Genomic DNA, 19,382 nt, shown 5'->3' with positions numbered 1-19,382 from the left:
CCATTGCGTTTTGACGCAAATTTTCCTTCCCTGGCTTAGATCAAACCGCTTCATAGATGTATATATATATATATATATATATATATATATTTCATATGTATATAGTCCATATAAACATACTATATATATGGAGAGAGAGAGAAAGAAGGTGGAAGAGAGTGAGAGAAAAATACCATATGCACATACACACCATATGGTCCACTACAGGCCACTATTAATATGTAGTTTCCTCATCCTTTGAGGCCAGCTAATGATTTCCCTCTAATGAGGCTGAATAGTGCAGCTGAACATTGTGGACTAAACTACATTGATGCAGCTCCCAAACTGCTAATGCTCTTCTCCAGTGAGCGCTGCATCATGAAATCCTCATGAAATCGAGTGTGTTCTGCAAATTGTGTTGTTTACTCTGGTCCATCTCTCTTGTCATTTATTTTGTGCTCTGGTGAACAATTTTGTGTCATAATGACTGACAAATTGTGCCCACGATAGAGCTGGATGTGTCATAAAGAAGCAGAGAAAGAGTGCTAAGCTGGAAGTTAAAATGGACTGTTTCACCACGGCCTGAGGCTTTTTGAAGGAACTGGAAACCATGGTAAAGATGAGTAGGCCATTAGGAGCTGGTTCACGTGTTTAGACATTAGGAGGGTCATTTTACACATCCCTTCAACCAGGGCACATTGACCTGGCAGGGTCAGGCATGTCAGGGGTGAAAGGATTTTAAAAGCAATGTGATTAGTACTGTCCCTCTGGAGGAATTTTGTTAAAATGACCTCTACAGCATTGGTCCAGGTGTCCTGGGTCCCTCTGTTCCATCAGCCCTCCCAAACCTCTGCTCTCCAGTTTAGCAGAGTGTGCTAATATGTACTAGAAGATCTGTATTTATTTATTTCTATTTACTTAATGGAATTTATTGGGCTGGCATTGGCTCACAAAATTACCTTGTTATCTCATTCTTACTTCAACTGAAATAATGTTAAATGTAGGCTTTATGTTTCCCCCTGCTTTTAACTAGCTTTTTCTTAAGTGAGAAAGATAGTCATGATTTCTTTTCATTTGAAACATTTTTGTCTTAAGTAGATGTGGATGAAAAAGAGGCCACGTACTAAACCTGCAAGTCCTGCACGGTGGCTTTTCAAACCCAGAGTCCTAACGTGACCATGCAGGGAAGCCCGCAGGTAGAAATTCCTGGCTGAAAGTGGGTCACAGTGGTAGCCACTTCCTGGGCCTTTAACTTCCCTGTCACGGGTCAACCTTTACCTTTGACATTGTCTTTGTTTTTGAGAATCTAAGAGAACCTACCTTTGAAATGTCTGAGTCATTTTCTTTTCTAGCCCCATCAAAGGTACAACCAGGGGCAGCAGGGCAGGACACCACATTGCTATCTTGTCCCCCACCTATCCTCTCTGTGCGCGGTAAACGTTAACTATCCTGCACTCAGCAGTATCAAAGAAGTGTCTCTACATCTTGCTTTTTATCCAATCCCAGAGAGTTCTCGCTTTGCTTCCTCCTGCCCCCTTTATCTACCACCAATGGGTTTCACGTAACCCTCCCTATGTCTCCTCCTTTGATTCTAATGTATAAAATAAACTGCAAAACTGCCATTCTCTGGAGCGGTTGCTCAGTCCGTTGAGATTTTGCTTCCCGGCAGTTGTCATCAGTCCGGATCAGATGCACTCTTATAAGACCTTTTCTTAGGCTGAACATTCTTTCGCCGACATAGAGAACCGTAGACTTGGCCACTGAACATTGGAATCCACATCTGGCTTTTCTGCCAGAACCACTATCTTCCATTAATTTGCCAAAATGACTAACACAAAGGGAAAGAGGAGAGGCACCTGCTCTGTGTTCTCTAGGCCTTTTAGAGTTGCTCCTTTGACCACGTACATGCGGATCTGTAAGAAAGGTGATATTGTGGACATCAAGGGATGCCCCACAACTGTTCCTGTGGCAAAACTGGTAGAGTCTACAGTGTCACCCAGCATGCAGTGGACATTGCTGTGAACAAACAAGGGCAAGAGTCTTACCAAGAGAATTAATGTATGGATTCAGCATAGTAAGCACTCTAAGAGCCGAGATAGCTTCCTGAAACATGTGAAGGAACATGATCAAAAAAAGAAGGAAGTCAAGGAGAAAGGTACCTGGGTTCGACTGGAGTGCCGGCCTGTTCCACCCAGAGAAACACACTATGTGAGAACCAATGGAAAGGAGCCTGAGCTGCAGGGCCCATTCCCTATGAATTCATGGCATGACAAGTGTAAAAAAATAGAAGACCTCTGTACTGATTTTTAAAAAAAGGATCCATGTCTGAGGGTGGGATAGATCACCAAAGTTTGAAAAGGTCCCCAGTAATTCTAATCCCCAGCCAGGTTAAGCGGGACTGCTCAGAAGACTGTTGTCAACTTACTATCTAAGACGTTGATAGTTCACATGGAACACTTTTCACACTTATTATCCAAGGTGTTGATATTTCACTTGGAATGCTTTTCAAACTTGTGAAAAGCCTACCCAGATGACTAATTATTTTACACTGTTTTCCTCTCCCCCAATTGAGAATTCATTTTCAAGTGAATCTAGATAATGGTATCTGACAATTAGGCCCAGAGTTCTTGAGTGGGAGAGAGAACTTATAAGAACTGTGGGTTTGGGTGCTCATTCAGAGAATAAATATCTATCGAGCATATATGAATAACTTCCTCTACACCAGTTCTATCATTTCCCAGGAATATTGAATGAGGGTTGCTTTTTATGGAAATTAAAGCTGATTCACTTACAGGCCAGATATCTCTGTTTGACAAGTGGTGGTGTGTGAGGATCCAGGCAGCCCTGTGTACTCAGAAACATTAGAAAAGCTGGGAGCTATAAAGGGACAGCTTCCTTGCTCTGCAGTGGGGGTTGTACACAGGTACTTCAGCAATGATTAACCAGGGAGTCTGCACTGACGTCAGACGAAGCAAAGTAAAAGCCAGCACCTGTGAAGCTTCTGCACTGGTTTCTACTCCAGATTCACCTGGAAAATGCTTGTTTTTCTCCATAGGTTCGAACCTGTGTCCTGCCTGAACACAAGGATACCCTGCCGGAGATTGGGGTAAGTGCTTCTTTTGTTTCCAAAAGGCGAGCTCATCACTTCGAAGTTAATGATTTGGGTTTTCCTTGGCTTCCTGCCTAGTAGCTGACAAATGAAATGGAGTTACATTGACAGGGTGTGAGTATATGAGGAAGCTCTGTCACGTATTTGCTGAGTTGCATGGAATACATTTCTTATCTCCTGAAAATAATCCTCCAGTGAATCGGGATTTAGGCCGGCTGGCTAGCGAGGCGTCTAGAAGTTGCCCTGCAGGTAGCTGAGATGCAATTCCCAGCTAACACTCCTGGACCACCGGGAGGCTGGGGAAATTGTAGACGTGAGTTCTACCTCTTCAGGAAGGAGGCAGAGAACCAACCAGCCACCGGACTGTGATGCTTTCTGTTTCTTGCTGCTTAAACCTGTCAAAACATGCCACCTGAACCTGGCAAGGCAGCCCTCCACATATACGCCCGAGAAGAATGCCAGCCATCTCTGAATCTGGTAGAGTAGAAGGGAAAGGGTATTGGTGCTCACTCATGCCTAACACAAGCTTCTTGTTTCTTTTTGGGGACTGGTTGAATACCTCTGACTCAGGAGAATCTCTGTGCTTTGTTTTCTGCCTTCACCTCTTGGGCTGCTCTCACTTTCACTACCAGTCTCTGTGCCTAGACTACAGGGGCTTCGTTTTAATTTCTCCAGCAGGCCTAGGGCCTAGCAAGTTCTTCCCAGCCTCAGGCCTTCATTGCTCAAGCACTTGTCTCCCTCCCAGATCAGACACCTTTTGTTTCTGTCCACCCCAGGCGCCCTCCTTCAAGCTAGGTCCTCCACTACACACTGTCATCACACCCTTTACCCATCCTTCATCAAGTGTAAGGCCTTTTGAAATTTGTAACTATTAAAAAGTTAATAATTATTTTATAAGGAAGTCCATTTATTTCTGAGGCTCAGGATGAGATGGTTTCCCTCTTACTGTCCACCTCCTGCCCCAGCTGTTCTGTGTTAAACCCCCCTTGCTTGAAGCTTTATTGCTATCTTGACCTAATTGTATGAATTTCCCTGCTATTTTTTTCTCATTCAGGTTCTTGGAATACATCTCATTCATTATAAGACTTGAATCTCTGATTTTAAAGTATTTTCTTCCATCCTCTCCTGACACCGTTTTCCACTGCAGGCTGGACATCTCTGTGCCTCTAGCAGCCTGTGGTGGGGGGCGAGCATAGTCTGATTCTCACGCATGTCCTACCCTTTCCTGCTCTTGCTGCTCATGCTGTGGTGAGGGGAGAGGCAAGGGGACAGGTTCCTCTGTGCTTGTCCACGGGGAGGGGGAGGGTCCCTTTCTGCTGGCTCTGATGTTTCTCAGGTCAACGCTGGCTAACAGAATCCTCTGCGTGGCAGATGATTGAAATGCTGGCTCTCTCGTGAGCACAAACATAGGTACGATGCTTTTATTCAGTGTGGATAGTGCATGTATCCACTTTCCATTCCTGTGGGGTGGGAAACTGTGTAACTGTAACTATTAGGCTTGACAGTTAAAAAAAATACCCAGGCTCTGAAAAAGGACCTGTCTTGTAGGTTATGTGAGGGAAGATGTTGTGTATCAGCCTCATGATATCACCATCAGCTCTTCAGAGATCTTTGAAAACTTACACCACAGTTCCTGTATGTAGTTTTATAAGAATAGGTCAAAGTATTATTGTTGTGCCCATTTCACCTCTAAGCCAGCACCATTCAGTAGAAATATAATGTGTACCACAAATGTGATTTTAAACTTCCTAGGAGCCCAGGCTTTTAAAAGAGTAAAAAGAAACAGGTGAGATTAATTTTAATATTTCATTTAACCCTATACTATCTGCAAAATATTACCATTTCAAAAAATAATCAATATAATTAATTAGCAATAAATTATTTATCACATTCCTTTTCTTCATGCCACATCTTATAAATTTGATGCGCATTTCACCCTTAGAGCACATCTTAATTGAGAGCTACAGCTCAAGCTAGGGCTCAAGCTGGTGGCTACGCATTGGATAGTGCAGCTCTAGACAGTATTTGGAAAATCTTGGGAGTTTCCATGCAAATTTCATTGTAAAGGAGACATGTACTCTGGGTAAAGGCTTAGTTAGATGAATGTACCTGATGGAGGTTTGCCCAGCTCATGGCCATGTGTATGAGGTTGTACATCCTCTGGCTCCTTATGCAGTAGTGCTCGACCAGGGGACCATTGAGGACCTGCTCCAGGGGGGTGTACAACCCCGCTGGGCATCCGGGATATCTGTGACTTGCTCAGAGTCCCTGTGAAGGCTGGTGAGATAAACTGTTTACTTGTACAGTCCCTGTGGAGAGCAGCCAGGGATTGAGACAGGTGCCTTCCTTTCTTCCTCTGCTTGACATCACACACTCCAGCCAAGTGAGTGATTGAAATCGTGCATGAAGCCATTTAATAATCACCTGCTTTGGGTGCTTGGACCAGAACTGTCGTGGTAAGTGCTGCCTATCATGAGCAGACTAGAAAGGTCAGAGCCGCGTGCAGTGCAGGCAGAGCGCTGTCAGAAGGAAAGGCATTGCCACCTGCCTTGGAAATGAGGCCTAGTGTGATGGGGGTGGAAGAATGCTGGACCGAAAAGCAAGAAGCCTGGACTGGAATTGGCCTGTGACCAGGTGTAAGCAGTTCACTCCTCTGGGTCTGTTTCTTCCCCTGCAGACTGGCAGTGCCTTAACAAGCCCTGCCATTCTCTGATTCCAGATGGACATTTCTTGGGCACTGCTGAACATTCCACGTGATCTGACAAAAATATGAGCTATAGGGAATCATAGGTAACATGCAACAACAGTAACTGTATAGGACCATGCAAACTTTGTATCTTTGTTTTTTTTTTGCACTTGTAATCTAGTATTTCTTTTAATTTATATTTTTTTCTGAACCTATTGTTTATTGTGTGTGTGTGTGTGTGTGTGTGTGTGTGTGTGTGTGTATTTTATTGCGGGAATTTCTCATAGACTATATGAGAAAATATGTGTGTATATTTTTAAATACTCTGACTTTTCCAAAAAGTACTTAAGGTAGACTTATAACACTTTTAGTTGAGTGTATTATTATTATTATTTTAAATCCTCACCTGAGGATATGTTTATTGATTTTTATTTTTTGAGAGGCAGGGAGAGAGAGAGAGAGAGAGAGAGAGAGAGAGAGAGAGAAAGAAATACAAAACATTGATATGAGAGGGAAACATCAATCGATTGCCTCCAAATGCACCACAACTGGGGATCGAGTCTCCAACCTTTGGGTGCACAGGATCATGCTTCAACCAACTGAGCAACCCGGCCAGGGCTTGAGTGTATCATCTTAATCACGGTGACAGCTAATATCATGGAATGCCTCCTTTGTTCTGAGGAACGTACTAAGTGCTTTTCCTGGATAGCTTCGGCTCCAATGACAACGACTATGAGACAGATATACCGTGATCACAGGCACCTTTTTCATACAGAAACTACTAGTAAGGCCTAGAGTGGCGGAGTAACTTGTCCAAGAGCGCAGGTTTGTGAAGGAAAAGACAGAGAAACAAGGCCTGGCAGTGCCATCAGTGGACACCCGCCGGGGCCTGGGGGGATGATGGAATTGCCGGGTTTCCATTTGAAACAGAATGATTGGTTTAGGACTACACTTCAGACCTCTGAGCTCCAGCTCTAGGGAGGCTGACATGCTTTGTTTGTCTTGTTTATTTTCCCCCTGATATTGGAGCTTCCAGTTTAAAGCCTTTAAGGTGAGAATTTTAGAAACAGCACCGAAGGAGAGATGGAAAATATTGTTCCTTGAGTTCTACTTGAAATATTAAAAAAATTTTAAAAAATTTATGACTATAATTACAGTAACAGCAAAGATGAAATAGTTCTATATTTTTATTCTTTTACATTAGGTTAAACAAAATTATTTATTTTACATTCTTGTTGGCTATTTCCCCTCATGGAAATTCAGGTTTCAAAAATAAAGACTGTTTTCCCTCTAATTCATTCTTTTACCGGAGACCAGTGAATATTCATGGGAATGAATGATGTGTTTTCCAATTTTTTTTTGGGGGGGGCAGGTGCAGAGGGACCTAGTTTTATTTATTTTGAAGTAAAACTAATACATATAAACCTTCTAGAAAATAAATGTATAAGCAGGCAGTGCCATTGTTGGTGTTGCAATGTGAAACAATTATACATTACCATGAAATTTTGCGGTTTCATTCATGCATTTTATGCAACATGTAGTCCCAGGATAGTTTTTTTAAAAATAAATATGGTAGCGTTTATACCTACATAACACCTCCTCTGGTTTGATACATTTTTATAATGTAATGCTAGGGCGCCTTCTCCCCAGATTGATTTTTAACATGTTGTGTTGTTTCTGTAAGATCTCTTATTATCCTTTGAGATTAGGCATCTGGCTGACAGTTGTGATGGACAAGACGGACTAACGGGCATTCTTGGCACATTGCAGGCATTCTCAGTGCAGCCCCTATGTTCCAGGTGCTGGGCTTGACTCAGAGATGGTCAAGCCAAGGTCCTGCTTCCACAGCAGCTCCTGGTCTGGTGGACAGCAGAGACAGTCAGTGGCTTATGGTCACAGTCTCTACTTGCAGCTGTGCCTCATGGCGTGTCTGTTGCCCATGTCTGGAAATAGCCACTCCACCTGTCTCCTTGCTGCATTCCAGTCTGGGGCATTTGCTCTTTTTCTTGCTGAAGAGACCACAATAACATTCATGACATGTGTAGTTTTTAATTTATTCCAAAACCCTTTGTACCTTCAGAATCTCAAAAGGCAAATGCTGAGGAATTATGAAGTTTCTGATCAGTTAAAAGTTTTCTTTGAGAATGGATAATAAGTGAGAAATGGAATGTAAATGAAAAACGCTGATTATCAGTGAAAGAGAAAGTGAAACCTCTTTAAAATACAAAATGTTAAAGGAAACTTACTACAACAGCATACAATCTACACACTACCATTGATTTCTCACATTTCAGTGAATTATAGTAGTTTATAAATATCTGCAGAAAGAGCATTTCTCCTCTCTCTAATAGAATAACTTACTTGAAGCTATGCCTATCCCATTCATTCATTCATTCATTGTCAGTAAATATTTATCACATGCCTACTGTATGCTAGACTGTGGGGGGGGTATCAGAAATCAGAATAAAGCTCCTTGAGGAGCCTCAAATATCACTTATTTGGGGGTACAGAATAAGCAGATGTGTGTGTGTGTGTGTGTGTGTGTGTGTGTGTGTGTTGTGATAAGTGCTAATAAAGAAAAACCCAACAGGACAGGGAACCAGGAATAGCAGAGTCTCCGTGCTCTTGTATACAAGGATGCTGTAGTTAGTATCTCTGATGAAGTCACGTAATGCTCTGTTCAGCTGATCTCTCGTGGGCTTGCTCTGCCCTGTGTGTCTTCAGGCTTTGTTCACATGGCTCTTGGGCATCCTTCTGTGCCTCAGTTCACTCTCATTTCATCCCTCCGTGAGCCAGTATTTTCACAAACCCTCTATTTTCACCTAAGAGTCTCCACCTAACAATTTAGCATCATATGCTTCTGGCTTTGGTGACTCGGCGTCTAAACCATCTCTTCGAGTTTCAAGTTAATGAATTGGGTTTATCACCACTAAGATATAAGCAACTCTAACTTAAAAACTGAGTTTATTTCAAATGTTTGCCTTGAAGCCTTTTGGAACAGTTCTTCTATGTTAGAACTTGGAAAAGAGGGAGAAAAATGTGGACCAGAAGCTTTCCTTTCTTGTTATCAACAATTACTCAGTGTGGACACAGCCTTTTATGCACAGAATAATTGCACACTTTCCTCTGAAAAGACCCAATTGGCCTCCGGTCTCTCATTCTAGGGAAGCCTGATAGCAGACTTATGAAGACAGAACGTTCTGGAAGATGTAGTGCTGATCTTGTAGCATATTACAATGTGTTAGGCAGCAATGGCACAGACAGTAATATGGGTTTGATATTTTCTTCTTTACTTCTTGACCTTGAGGGGAGAATGAGAAATCCTATTTATGGTATACCACAATACTGTGACTTTTAAATCAGAAGAAGCCAGGAATGTTAAAAAGAGATGAAATATTTTTTTATTTGGGAAAAGCACAACCAATTTAGAGTTTTATTCTTTACATTATGAGTCAAAGAGTGGAGAAAGTAGATATTCATAGATAGTCAACACCCGGTATGATAGGTTAAAAAAGCAATTTTAGAAAATGTAACTGAACAAGTCCCATTATTTTTGTGTGTCAGGATGAAATTGTCCCATGCTAGGATAGAAATAACAAAGGAAACAAACGCTTTTAAGCATTGCTGTGATGGGGGGAAAATAGAGCATTTCTATTTATAACTTGTCCAGAGTCCCACATAAAAATAGCTCCAACAACCAGATTTGCTCATATCTGGAATACAACGTTGTTGCTGCCAGTGACGAAGAATTCTAATAAGAGCGACAGTGGCATTGGTAAATATTGAAAGTTTAGCATCTTTCTTTTACCCCAGCTTTCATAGGGGGAGAAAATTAGCTAGTGGAACAGTCCTGGCTTCTGTGTCACACATGTTGTTATTTTCCAGGCTGTTTGTCTTTGTTTTTAATGAAAAGGATGCATTTGCACCCCTGGGACTTACCCCATGAGGTGGATATATCAGTGATGATTGTAGTTCTGTCTGTGAAATGTTTATCAGGCTAAGAGATTTAACATCTTATTCTTCTAGAGACTAATTTTGTGTGATTGCTATGACAGCAGATATATTAGGAACCTCAGAAGTTAATGAAAACTGTTCTTTCTCTCATTTTCAGCGGAGCTTCCTGGGCTATGCCAGTTTTAAAGTGGGGGAGCTACTGAGGTCAAAGGAGCAACTGCTAGCCCTGAGCCTGAGGTGGGTCTCTCGGTCTGCAATAATACCGTTACAATGACTAGCCCGCAATATTTACTGAGGGCTGGCTGGGTTTGACAGTCATAGTTCTCGAAGATGTTTAGATGTCAGCTCTCAAAGGGCTTACATTCTCCATTGCAACAGGTTGAATTGAAACAGCAATTATTCAAGCTCACATTCAAGTTCACGTTTCAGATTGTCAAAGTTTATTAGCCGTTGTGGTGGGGGGTGGGGGGTGGGGAGGGGAATTGCATTATCATTAAAGGGATGACATTTGTTTGAAAGTAAGAAAGCAATAGAAGTGATGAGCAATGTTATTAAATAATTTGTGTTACTTGTCAAAATATTACTTTTAAAATCAAGTGCATTTCTAGGATGGAAATATATTGGCTAGAGGCATTGCAGATTTTTTGATACTAGAGGGTAAAATGGTTATTTCCCTTTTTAAAGCTTATTTTGTTGCTATCTTAAATATAAACATATGTTAAAATAGACTCATATTGAAACAGACAATAGATAGAGCTGATTTATAGTATAAGGACAATTTCTTTTGATAAAGAAGATGAAATAATCTTCAGGAAGTTCTATAGTGTTTTAATAATAAAAAGAATGTTAAAAATAAATATTTATTTTTAAGTTTATAATAAATTTGAAACAATAATATGTTGCTATATAACTATTCTTTTACAATTATGTGTACATGGAGTGGAGAATACTGCCTTGCAATATTTATATAGTGTAAAAATTGTATGGAATCCTAGTTGTAAACTGAAGATGCCCTTCTTTTGATGAAATATAAAGATGACTCTCAGGGACAAGGTAGTATCTTAAGTTTGTTTGCTGTCTGACCCAGCCCCCAAGGACCACTTATTACCAAGAATTTATTTTAGTAAAAATGCTGTGACGTCTGTTGGAATTTGTACTGCTGGCTGTCTCCTTTTCTGATTAGTACTGACTCATACAGTTTTGCATTTTGACTTAATAGGTAGTACACAATTTAAAGTAATTTATATTCATGCCTAAAAGTAAGCGTTGAAGCCACTATCTTCTCTCTGGCTTCCCTTAGGCTGCCTCGTAAACATCTGTTATTTTGTTGTTGTTGTTGTATTTTATTTGGGAAGACATTTAAAATATTTATAGTGTGGGGGGTTTTATTCCCAATAAAATTTTGTTGCATTTATTTTCAGTCTGAAGGGTGTACGGGACGGCTGAAAAGTCTAGTTTTTCAAAGGCACTGAGGCCCTGGAAAAACCTGTTAGCAGCCTAGCGTGGTGGTTAGATCTGACCAGATTGCTGCTGGGTTAAAACTCGGAGCTAACTTAGAAGTAGCAGCAGGTCATGCGTTTTCTAGATCAGATGCTGAGCACTTTATTCCTCCTTTTTCTGACTCACAAGCAGCAGTTGTGATTTTATCATAACTGTCACTAACAGCGGCGTGCCACACAGCATTTAGACACTGCCTGGGAAACCGAAATCAGGGGACTGGAAATTGTTGGTAAAATGGACATTAGTGATTACATACGATGCCTTTGAGGGAGGGTAGGCACAGAACGGTCAAGTTGAGAGTACGACCCTTGGAAGGAGATAGGAATATAATAATTTCAGATTTAGAGGCTATCAAAACAAATTTCCACTTTTGATTTAATACCCCTAATTCCTGTTCAGTTGAGTTTGATTGTGTTTAAGGAAAACAAATTGAAAAACAATGAGTTGCATTTTCTAGAATAAATAATTCTTGAAAATCAATTCTGAAATGGCTAGGTTATTATTTTTTTTCCCTTTAGTGCTTTGCCAAGTTTTTCGATTTCCCTCCCTATGAACCAGACACAGTAGACTTATCATAGCCTGTGATTTCTGGTGCTTCATGTTTTTTTACTTCTGATGTAATTCATCTTCTCTCTACTGACTAGAGAGTCTCTGAGGTACAGAGCTGGGGAACATTAGGTCAGGAACAAAAAGCTTGTTTTGGGTTGTTTGTTTTGTTTTAAATATTTCCTTGTACTGTTTATATCTGACTTTTATCCCACTTATAGTCCAGACATTTGAACACAATACAATTCTCAGGTTGTTATGTTTTAAAATATAGAGATGTATGGGAAAGACTATTAAAGAAATAAACATTCGTCTTCTGTTTATTTTTAAGATTTCCCTATTTTATATAACATTTATAGGTATACATATTGATACATATACATATGTATCATAGAATGTGTTGTTGCATATGTATTTGTTTATCTGATTTTTAGGACTATTTTGCTTTCCCACAAACCATAAATACTTATTTTCTACCATCAAATATTTGTGCTTAGAGAAGTTAAGATCCAAATTATGATGTCTTTACATTTTTATTATGTTTTATTAATTTAACCTTCATAAACACACATACACACTTCATTTTTGTTGTTTGTAAAAACAAAAGAACAACAGATAAACCCTACATATTTGAAATGTCATCCCCCAAAGGCTTGTTCTTCACTCCAGAGCTGGAAATAATAAGGAAAGGCTCCTTAAACTATGACATATGGTTTTCTCCACAAGTGCACTCAGCGTGATAAAGACACGAAATTGCCACCATCATCTCACATGTTGGGAGCCCACGGGTGTCCTAGACACCCCAGGGCAGTGAATCAGAATAAGTTTGTTCTTAGAATCCTATGAGTGCCTCTGAACCTCTGCAGTAACCTGAGATGCACCTTGGCCATAGTCTGACAATACAGTTTTAAATGATAAATTATTTTTCTATTCAAATTAAATTAAACTTGTTTAGAGTTTTAATCTCTTACTACTACTACTATGCTTTTCCTACACAGAGATAAAGACTATACACATCATCTTACTTTAAACACCAGATATATTCTTTAAAGTTCTGTGTATGATGGAATGCTTCTGTAACAGCACCTTTTCTTATCAATAGCTACTTGAACCTCAGAGATGAATTTAAAAACCACATCCATGTGTCTTAATTATTATATCTATTTTGAATACATTCTACTCTCTTTTGAAAGTCTTCCAGTTAGCTTTCCTAGATACTAAAAAGCAGGAGTGCAGCCAAAAGTTCTGATGATTTGGCAACACTAATTTTTCTGTATGTCTAAAACATTTTCTCTATTAAACTATAGGCTCAGTGCATGAAATTCATGCACGGGTAGGGTCCCTAGGCCTGGATGGTACTCAGGGCCAATTGGTGGGGCAAGTGGTGGGGCATTCGGGGCCCCCGCTCACACCTGCCTTGGCTGGTGCTGCCTGCTTACCTGCTCCACCATCCTGCCCCAGTCCTGCTCTTCTTGGGGCCCTTCGGGGCCGTCAGTGCCTCCAATGCAGCCTGCTGCCAGCACCGCTGACACCTGCCATGTTCTGCGCCACCCCCTGGTGGCCAATGAACATCTAACTCCTGGTCAGTTGAACTCCCGCCCTTAGGGATAATTTGCATATTAGCCTTTTATTATCTACACTAATAAAAGAGAAACATGCAAATTGGTGTCACTCCAGTATGCTCACCAGCCAATCAGCTGAGTATGCAAATTAACTCAACAAAGATGGCGGTTAATTTGCATATGTAGGCACGGAGTGAAGACTGAAGAGGCTTGGCTTCTCTGCTGCAGCTGGAGCGAAGGCCTGGGTCCCAGATGCTGGTGGAAAACCAGTGTCAGCAGCCAAGGGAAGGAAGGCCTATTGCACGAATCTCTTTGTGCAATGGGCCTCTAGTGTAGGATAAGGGCAGTAGACGTTGACTGGTGACCAACAAACCTTTGAGAGAGAATATTCATGATTAATTATAAAAACAGAATAGTATTATACTTTATTAAATGCATCAATGGAAAAGTTAGAGGGTGTGAATGGCATATAAAAAGCTAAGTTAATTGATGCTTTTATGTAGAATTTATTAAGAAATGCACATCAGAAAGCCTGAAAGTATGCATAAGAACACTGCATTATTTTCTTGGGCATGAACAAGCAGAAACACAGACAAGTCAGTAGCAAATGCACACTCATGATTGATCCAGACATGTCTAAGGGGAGACCTCGCATCCTGGAGCGCTTCCTTCCCTGCGCTTTTGGTGCGATTGAAGCTCTCCCAGAATGGATCCTCTGATTCTGACACTGACTTTGACCTCATAGACGTGTGGGAAGAGGTAACTAACACTATTTGAGCTTCATGAGGGGTTAGCATTTCCAACATCTTGTCTAATTTGATCTTTTAATAACCTTGCCTGGAAGGTGGTATTATTTCTGTTTCACTCCTAAGCATGCTGAGGAGCAGCAGTTGGATTTGCTAAGGTCACTCAGCTGGGATGGGATGGAAACATGGAGAGGAGAGAGAAGGATTCTCATAGCAAGGATTTCCTAGAGAAGAGACATTCTGCTTAGAATCTTAGGATTCAGTGATTGTAGAGCCCAGAAGAGACCTTGGCACTGCAGGTTCTTCTCGGACACATTTAGTGGCGGGGACTCAAACTCGGGAAGCCATGCATCTTTTCCGTTTTCAAACAGGTCCGTGTTAGAAAAGTATTCTTATTTTATCCTAAGTTTGATTGCCCTGCCGTGGTCCCAGCTCTCTTTCATGGTGTTGAGTAAAACAAGTCTCCAGCTTCTTCTCTGTGGTCACATTTGAAAGCAGCTATTTTGTCCAACAATAAATCTTTCCTCCTTTTTATTCTCAGGAAAGAATGTAATTAACAGGACAACAGATTTTCATACCAGACTTTGGTTCAAGTCCCAGCTTTGTCAACAACTGTGTCTCCCCAGGCTTATCTACTCTTTAATGTCTGCTAATAGACGTGGTAATGACCTCCCTCCCGGAGTGATTCTGGGCAATTAAAAATTGTAATCATGAGCTATACACTTCCTTGCACTAGCGAAACATGCTCTATAGAGGTTGTTTTCCTTGTTTCTTGTTTAGTTTGACATCTACAATTCTCCAAATTGGTCAGTGGCTGAGGAGTTGGTTTAACCTTTGGTCTGGACATACTATTTCTATTCCCTGAGGAATGGATACTTACCTGAAACCTGAATTCCGGCTTCAATCGCTGTGACATGAGACGACTTCTTAGGTGCAGATGCCAGCAAGAGGCCTACGGAGAGCAGTGTGTTTGGCTGAAACAGGCAGCATCCCAATAGTGTTGGGAAAAAATCAAATTTGTTTGACTTAATACGTTAGCAATATAGCACTGAACTCAGGACAGAAATTCATAAATGCATCACAGAGTGTCAGCTGCTTTTAGAGTTTACTGATGCATTTTATTGCTGAATACATCAAAAGCAGCCGACAGAAGTCAATTCAAGTAACACCTCTCAGGAGTGGACTGGGAGAATGAAGGGAGCATAGAAGTAGGGGCATTGGCTTCTAAAACTGATTTTATTCGTTTATTAAAGTAACTGTGATAATGTCCTTTAGGGACCCAATTGCTTAAAATGATCAAAAGTCTCTACATGAGCACTTCATCATAACTGTTCCAATTACATTGATTTGTCATAAAATCAGAGAATGCAGAGTGCATAGATATTTTCAGATTAAGACAGTAGAAAAGTGGGAAGAGCACATTATTTGGAAACAGCCCTGAGACCAAACCCCCAGTTCTGTTGCTCAGCAGGATGGCTGATTGCTCTGAGACTGTGTTCCCATCTGTGAAATGCAGGCAATGGTGGTGCTCACCTCACAGAGTTGTTGTTAGGCTCACATGAATTATTAATGTAAAATGTTTACAATTGTGCCCAACACATAGTAAGTGCCCAATAAATGCTAGCTATAATTTTTTATGTGCCTTTCTTTGATTGATTAGTTTGCTAGCCTCAGGCTGTGTGTGTGTGTGTGTGTGTGTGTGTGTGTTCAGGTGAGGGTTAGATAGATTGTACACAACCAATGTTGTGTACCTGAAATGGTATCTGATGCAAAGCAAGGTGTTCATCATGGTCATTTCCTGTTGTTAACATTATTATCATCAGTGTTATTATTTTTATTTCATTCAACTAGACTGTCTTTCATTTATCATTTATATGGTTCTACAATTAAGTAGTCTGCATTTGTCTTTATGTTCCTAATCCATTTTTATGTAGGTCTGACCACAGAAACCAAAGAGCACTTTCTTAGTTTGCATTATTCAAAAGACATGGTATTTGTCAGATTGCAAAGTAGAGTTTTCAGTCACTGGAGGGATAGCACATACTAGAGTACTTCAACAGCAACTACATTTGAATAGCAAAGCCTGAAATCTTCCCTCTTTTAAAATGCAAATCACATCCAGTTAATAGCTGTATACAAATACCTACCTGCCCAGGAAGTTTGAGAGCTAATTTAGCTTTGAAGATAATTTTCAGGAATGATTAGGCCTGCAAGGAATTATGTTTGACCGGAAACTTTTGTATTGGATTCGCCCACATTTACCAAAGTCACTTTCATTATTATCACCCTGTGTTTCTGCTGCTCTGGACACATTTATAGCAGCTTTTCCAAACAGGTTTTTTTTGAACACTGGTATCCTTCAGTTATATGTATATGTTTATTGAATGAAGAAGTTTTATGGTCAAATAATTTTGAAAATGCTCTATTTTAGAAAAGTGGGGTGGGTTTCCTTGCTGCAGGACTTCTCAGAGCCTTAATGAATCCTGTTGGCCCATTGGGACTCTCAGAGGGCAGGTGTCACCTGCAGCTTTTCCAAAACTGATCTGAACACAAGAAGCTTTCTTTGTTCACAGCTTAGCAGACACGGTGTCCCAGGAAACACAGCTACGTAATTTAGAAAATGCTGGTTTAAACCAAGAACATGTAGCCTTCACCCAAATGAATACTCGCTCTTACGCACGCTACTTTCGCTCCCACACACCATGCCCATATCCACATGCTGTAACTCAACTGTTTCTCTCATTCCCCATCACAAACCCACAGGCATTGCCAACAGTGTGGCATTTTACATTCCATTCATGCCATGTTTTATATAGACATCATCTTGTGAACTTTGTACAAAACAGATGGAAAAAGAGGGACAAAAGACATGCTCAATCTTTTATGTCCATTGACAGATTTTTTAAGCTTCCATAAGTGGATACACACTTATTTTCACAAATCACCTAATAATGTAACTGTCCCAAATGGAGCTCAGCTCTTCCCCTGAAAGCTCTGCTTTTTGGTGCTTTTTCTTTCTGGGTTAAACTAAGAATCATCATTTTTAACTCATCCTTTGATGTTAATAATTTTTTTTAAAAAAATATATATTTTTTAGTGATTTCAGAGAGGAAGGGAGAGGAAGAGAGAGATAGAAACATTAATGATGAGAGAGAATCACTGATCTGCTGCCTCCTACATGCCCCCCACTGGGGATCGAGCCCACAACCTGGGCATGTGCCCTGACCAAGAATCGAACCGTGACCTCCTGGTTCTTAGGTCGACGCTCAACCACTAAGCCACGCCAGCCGGGCTGATGTTAATAATTTTAATAATAGGAGATCCTTATCTGATCATGTTCTTCTCCTATTTTAAACTTTATATTCCTTCCTACTTTCCCCTCACCCCCAAATAAGCAAGAATGTGAACATGAACATATGCAAAAACCTTGGCCAAGATATACAAAACAGCACCTCTGCTTTTCAGCCTCATCTAAGCCACACACATTGCTCTCAACACTAATCACCACTTCCTCCCACTTCCTCCCTGGTTTATAGTGACTTCCCTGCAGTTTGATTTTCTAAATGTGCAGTCAGAGTCCCTGTGTTTCTCTGAGCCCAGAATCAACTTGGGGCAGCAAGAGAGCACAGCAATGTTTGTCTGTGTGTCAGTGTTGCAACTTCACTTCTTGCCCATGCTGCCTTTCGATTATTTTTCCTCCATTTGTGATACCCCTTGCCAGGGAACAAGCACATCCAGAAGACCCTGGTGTTCTCCAAATGTGCTATCATTAAAAACTGAGAGACCAGTCTCTCCAAGCATGTCAGTGACAAGGCCGGGTCGCCATCCCCCACGATCGCTTACATCAGCTCCTCAGTCACCAAAGGACCATGCCTCTGTCATCAGGCTTGGGAGTGGGTGCCAGAAGAAGCAGGTCAAAGCTAATCATTCCTGCTCCAGCTAACAGAGGCTAATGATCCCTAGAAGGCCATAATTTTTTAACTGTGTTCCCAGTGAGGTTTGACTTTGCTTTTCCATTGACACATTGTCAGTTCTTAATATATATGAGTGAGCTGTGCTGGAGATGTCATGCCTCAGAATATATAGAAAGTGACCCCTTGATGATGCATTTCCTCTATAGCAGTGGTTCTCAACCTTCCTAATGCCGCGACCCTTTAATACAGTTCCTCATGTTGTGGTGACCCCCAACCATAAAATTATTTTCGTTGCTTCTTCATAACTGTAATTTTGCTACTGTAAACAATATGTAATTATATATGTGTTTTCCGATGGTCTTAGTTCAACCCCCAAAGGGGTCGCGACCCACAGGTTGAGAACCGCTGTTCTATAGGGATGCTCTACCCCAGGATTTTCTACCCTAACCATTAAATGAAATGCACTGATGTCTCTGGTTCCGTGTCACAGCATGGCTGTCTCATGGTAAAAGTGTGGTTGAAAGAGATTCTTTGCGATAGGACTTCATTAAGATAAGGAATGGAGTCAGGAAAAGAAAGAAGACTACTTTGTGAATGGGAGATAAGGAAATAGAAAACACAAAAATAATATGATAAACGATTTTAACAAGGCAGAAGAGAAGGATGGGATCAAAGATAAAATAATAGAGATAAACAGGAATAGGCAAGTTTATTTTACTTCACATTATTACATTTTGCATCAATATAAACAAACTGTTTTTCTCAAGGTTGTGTTACAAGGCAGGGAGGGGTTGTTTCTAGCAATGGGCCCAGCTTTATTATGGGTGATCCATTGCGTCCCTTGATGAAAATACTTAAGCTTATTAGAATTCAATAGATAATTAGGTAACTAAGGATTCTTCTTTATTTTTTTTTTTTTAGGATTCTTCTTTATAACATTGTGTGGCACTGATGACTTTGTTATATTATGGGACAATTTTACTATCTTGCATAGAAAGCTTTTAAAATTAACTGAAATGATTGAAGGCAGGTTAAATTGGACCTGACCTAAGTGCTACTGAGGCTATATTACGTTACTTATTACAATAGCAAATGAAATGACTAAATTTGCATATATCCTATATAATAAAAGCCCAGTGACTAAACAGCAGAACAACCAGAATGACCAACCAGTCGCTATGAGGTGCACTATGACGTGCACTCATGCAGGAGCTGCCCCCTGGTGGTCAGTGCGCTCCCACAGTGGGATTGCTGCTGGGCTGACCAGGATAAGCGGTGCTCCCACAGTGGGCTGATCCCTGCATGCCATGCCCCCCACCAGTGCATGAATCCCATGCACCAGGCCTCTAGTGTGTGTGTGTGTGTGTGTGTGTGTGTGTGTGTGTG

At 40.8% G+C, this 19,382-nt stretch overlaps 1 protein-coding gene across 1 annotated transcript in view; it reads left to right on the top strand.

Moving 5' to 3' along the window:
* Positions 1–19,382, top strand: part of INPP4B (inositol polyphosphate-4-phosphatase type II B) — a 496,781-nt gene that overhangs the window by 310,359 nt on the left and 167,040 nt on the right. The window contains exons 9-10 of the mRNA XM_023754658.1: positions 3,035–3,085; positions 9,886–9,965. Of these exons, the coding sequence (XP_023610426.1) occupies positions 3,035–3,085; positions 9,886–9,965 (131 nt within the window). The remainder of the gene's footprint in view (positions 1–3,034; positions 3,086–9,885; positions 9,966–19,382) is intronic.

The sequence above is a fragment of the Myotis lucifugus genome, unplaced genomic scaffold, assembly GCF_000147115.1.
Source record: "Myotis lucifugus unplaced genomic scaffold, Myoluc2.0 scaffold_1, whole genome shotgun sequence".
In the NCBI taxonomy this organism is placed as follows: Eukaryota; Metazoa; Chordata; class Mammalia; order Chiroptera; family Vespertilionidae; genus Myotis; species Myotis lucifugus.
The sequence above is the reverse complement of the archived record's forward strand: the minus strand, read 5'-3'. Positions and strand labels throughout refer to the sequence as shown.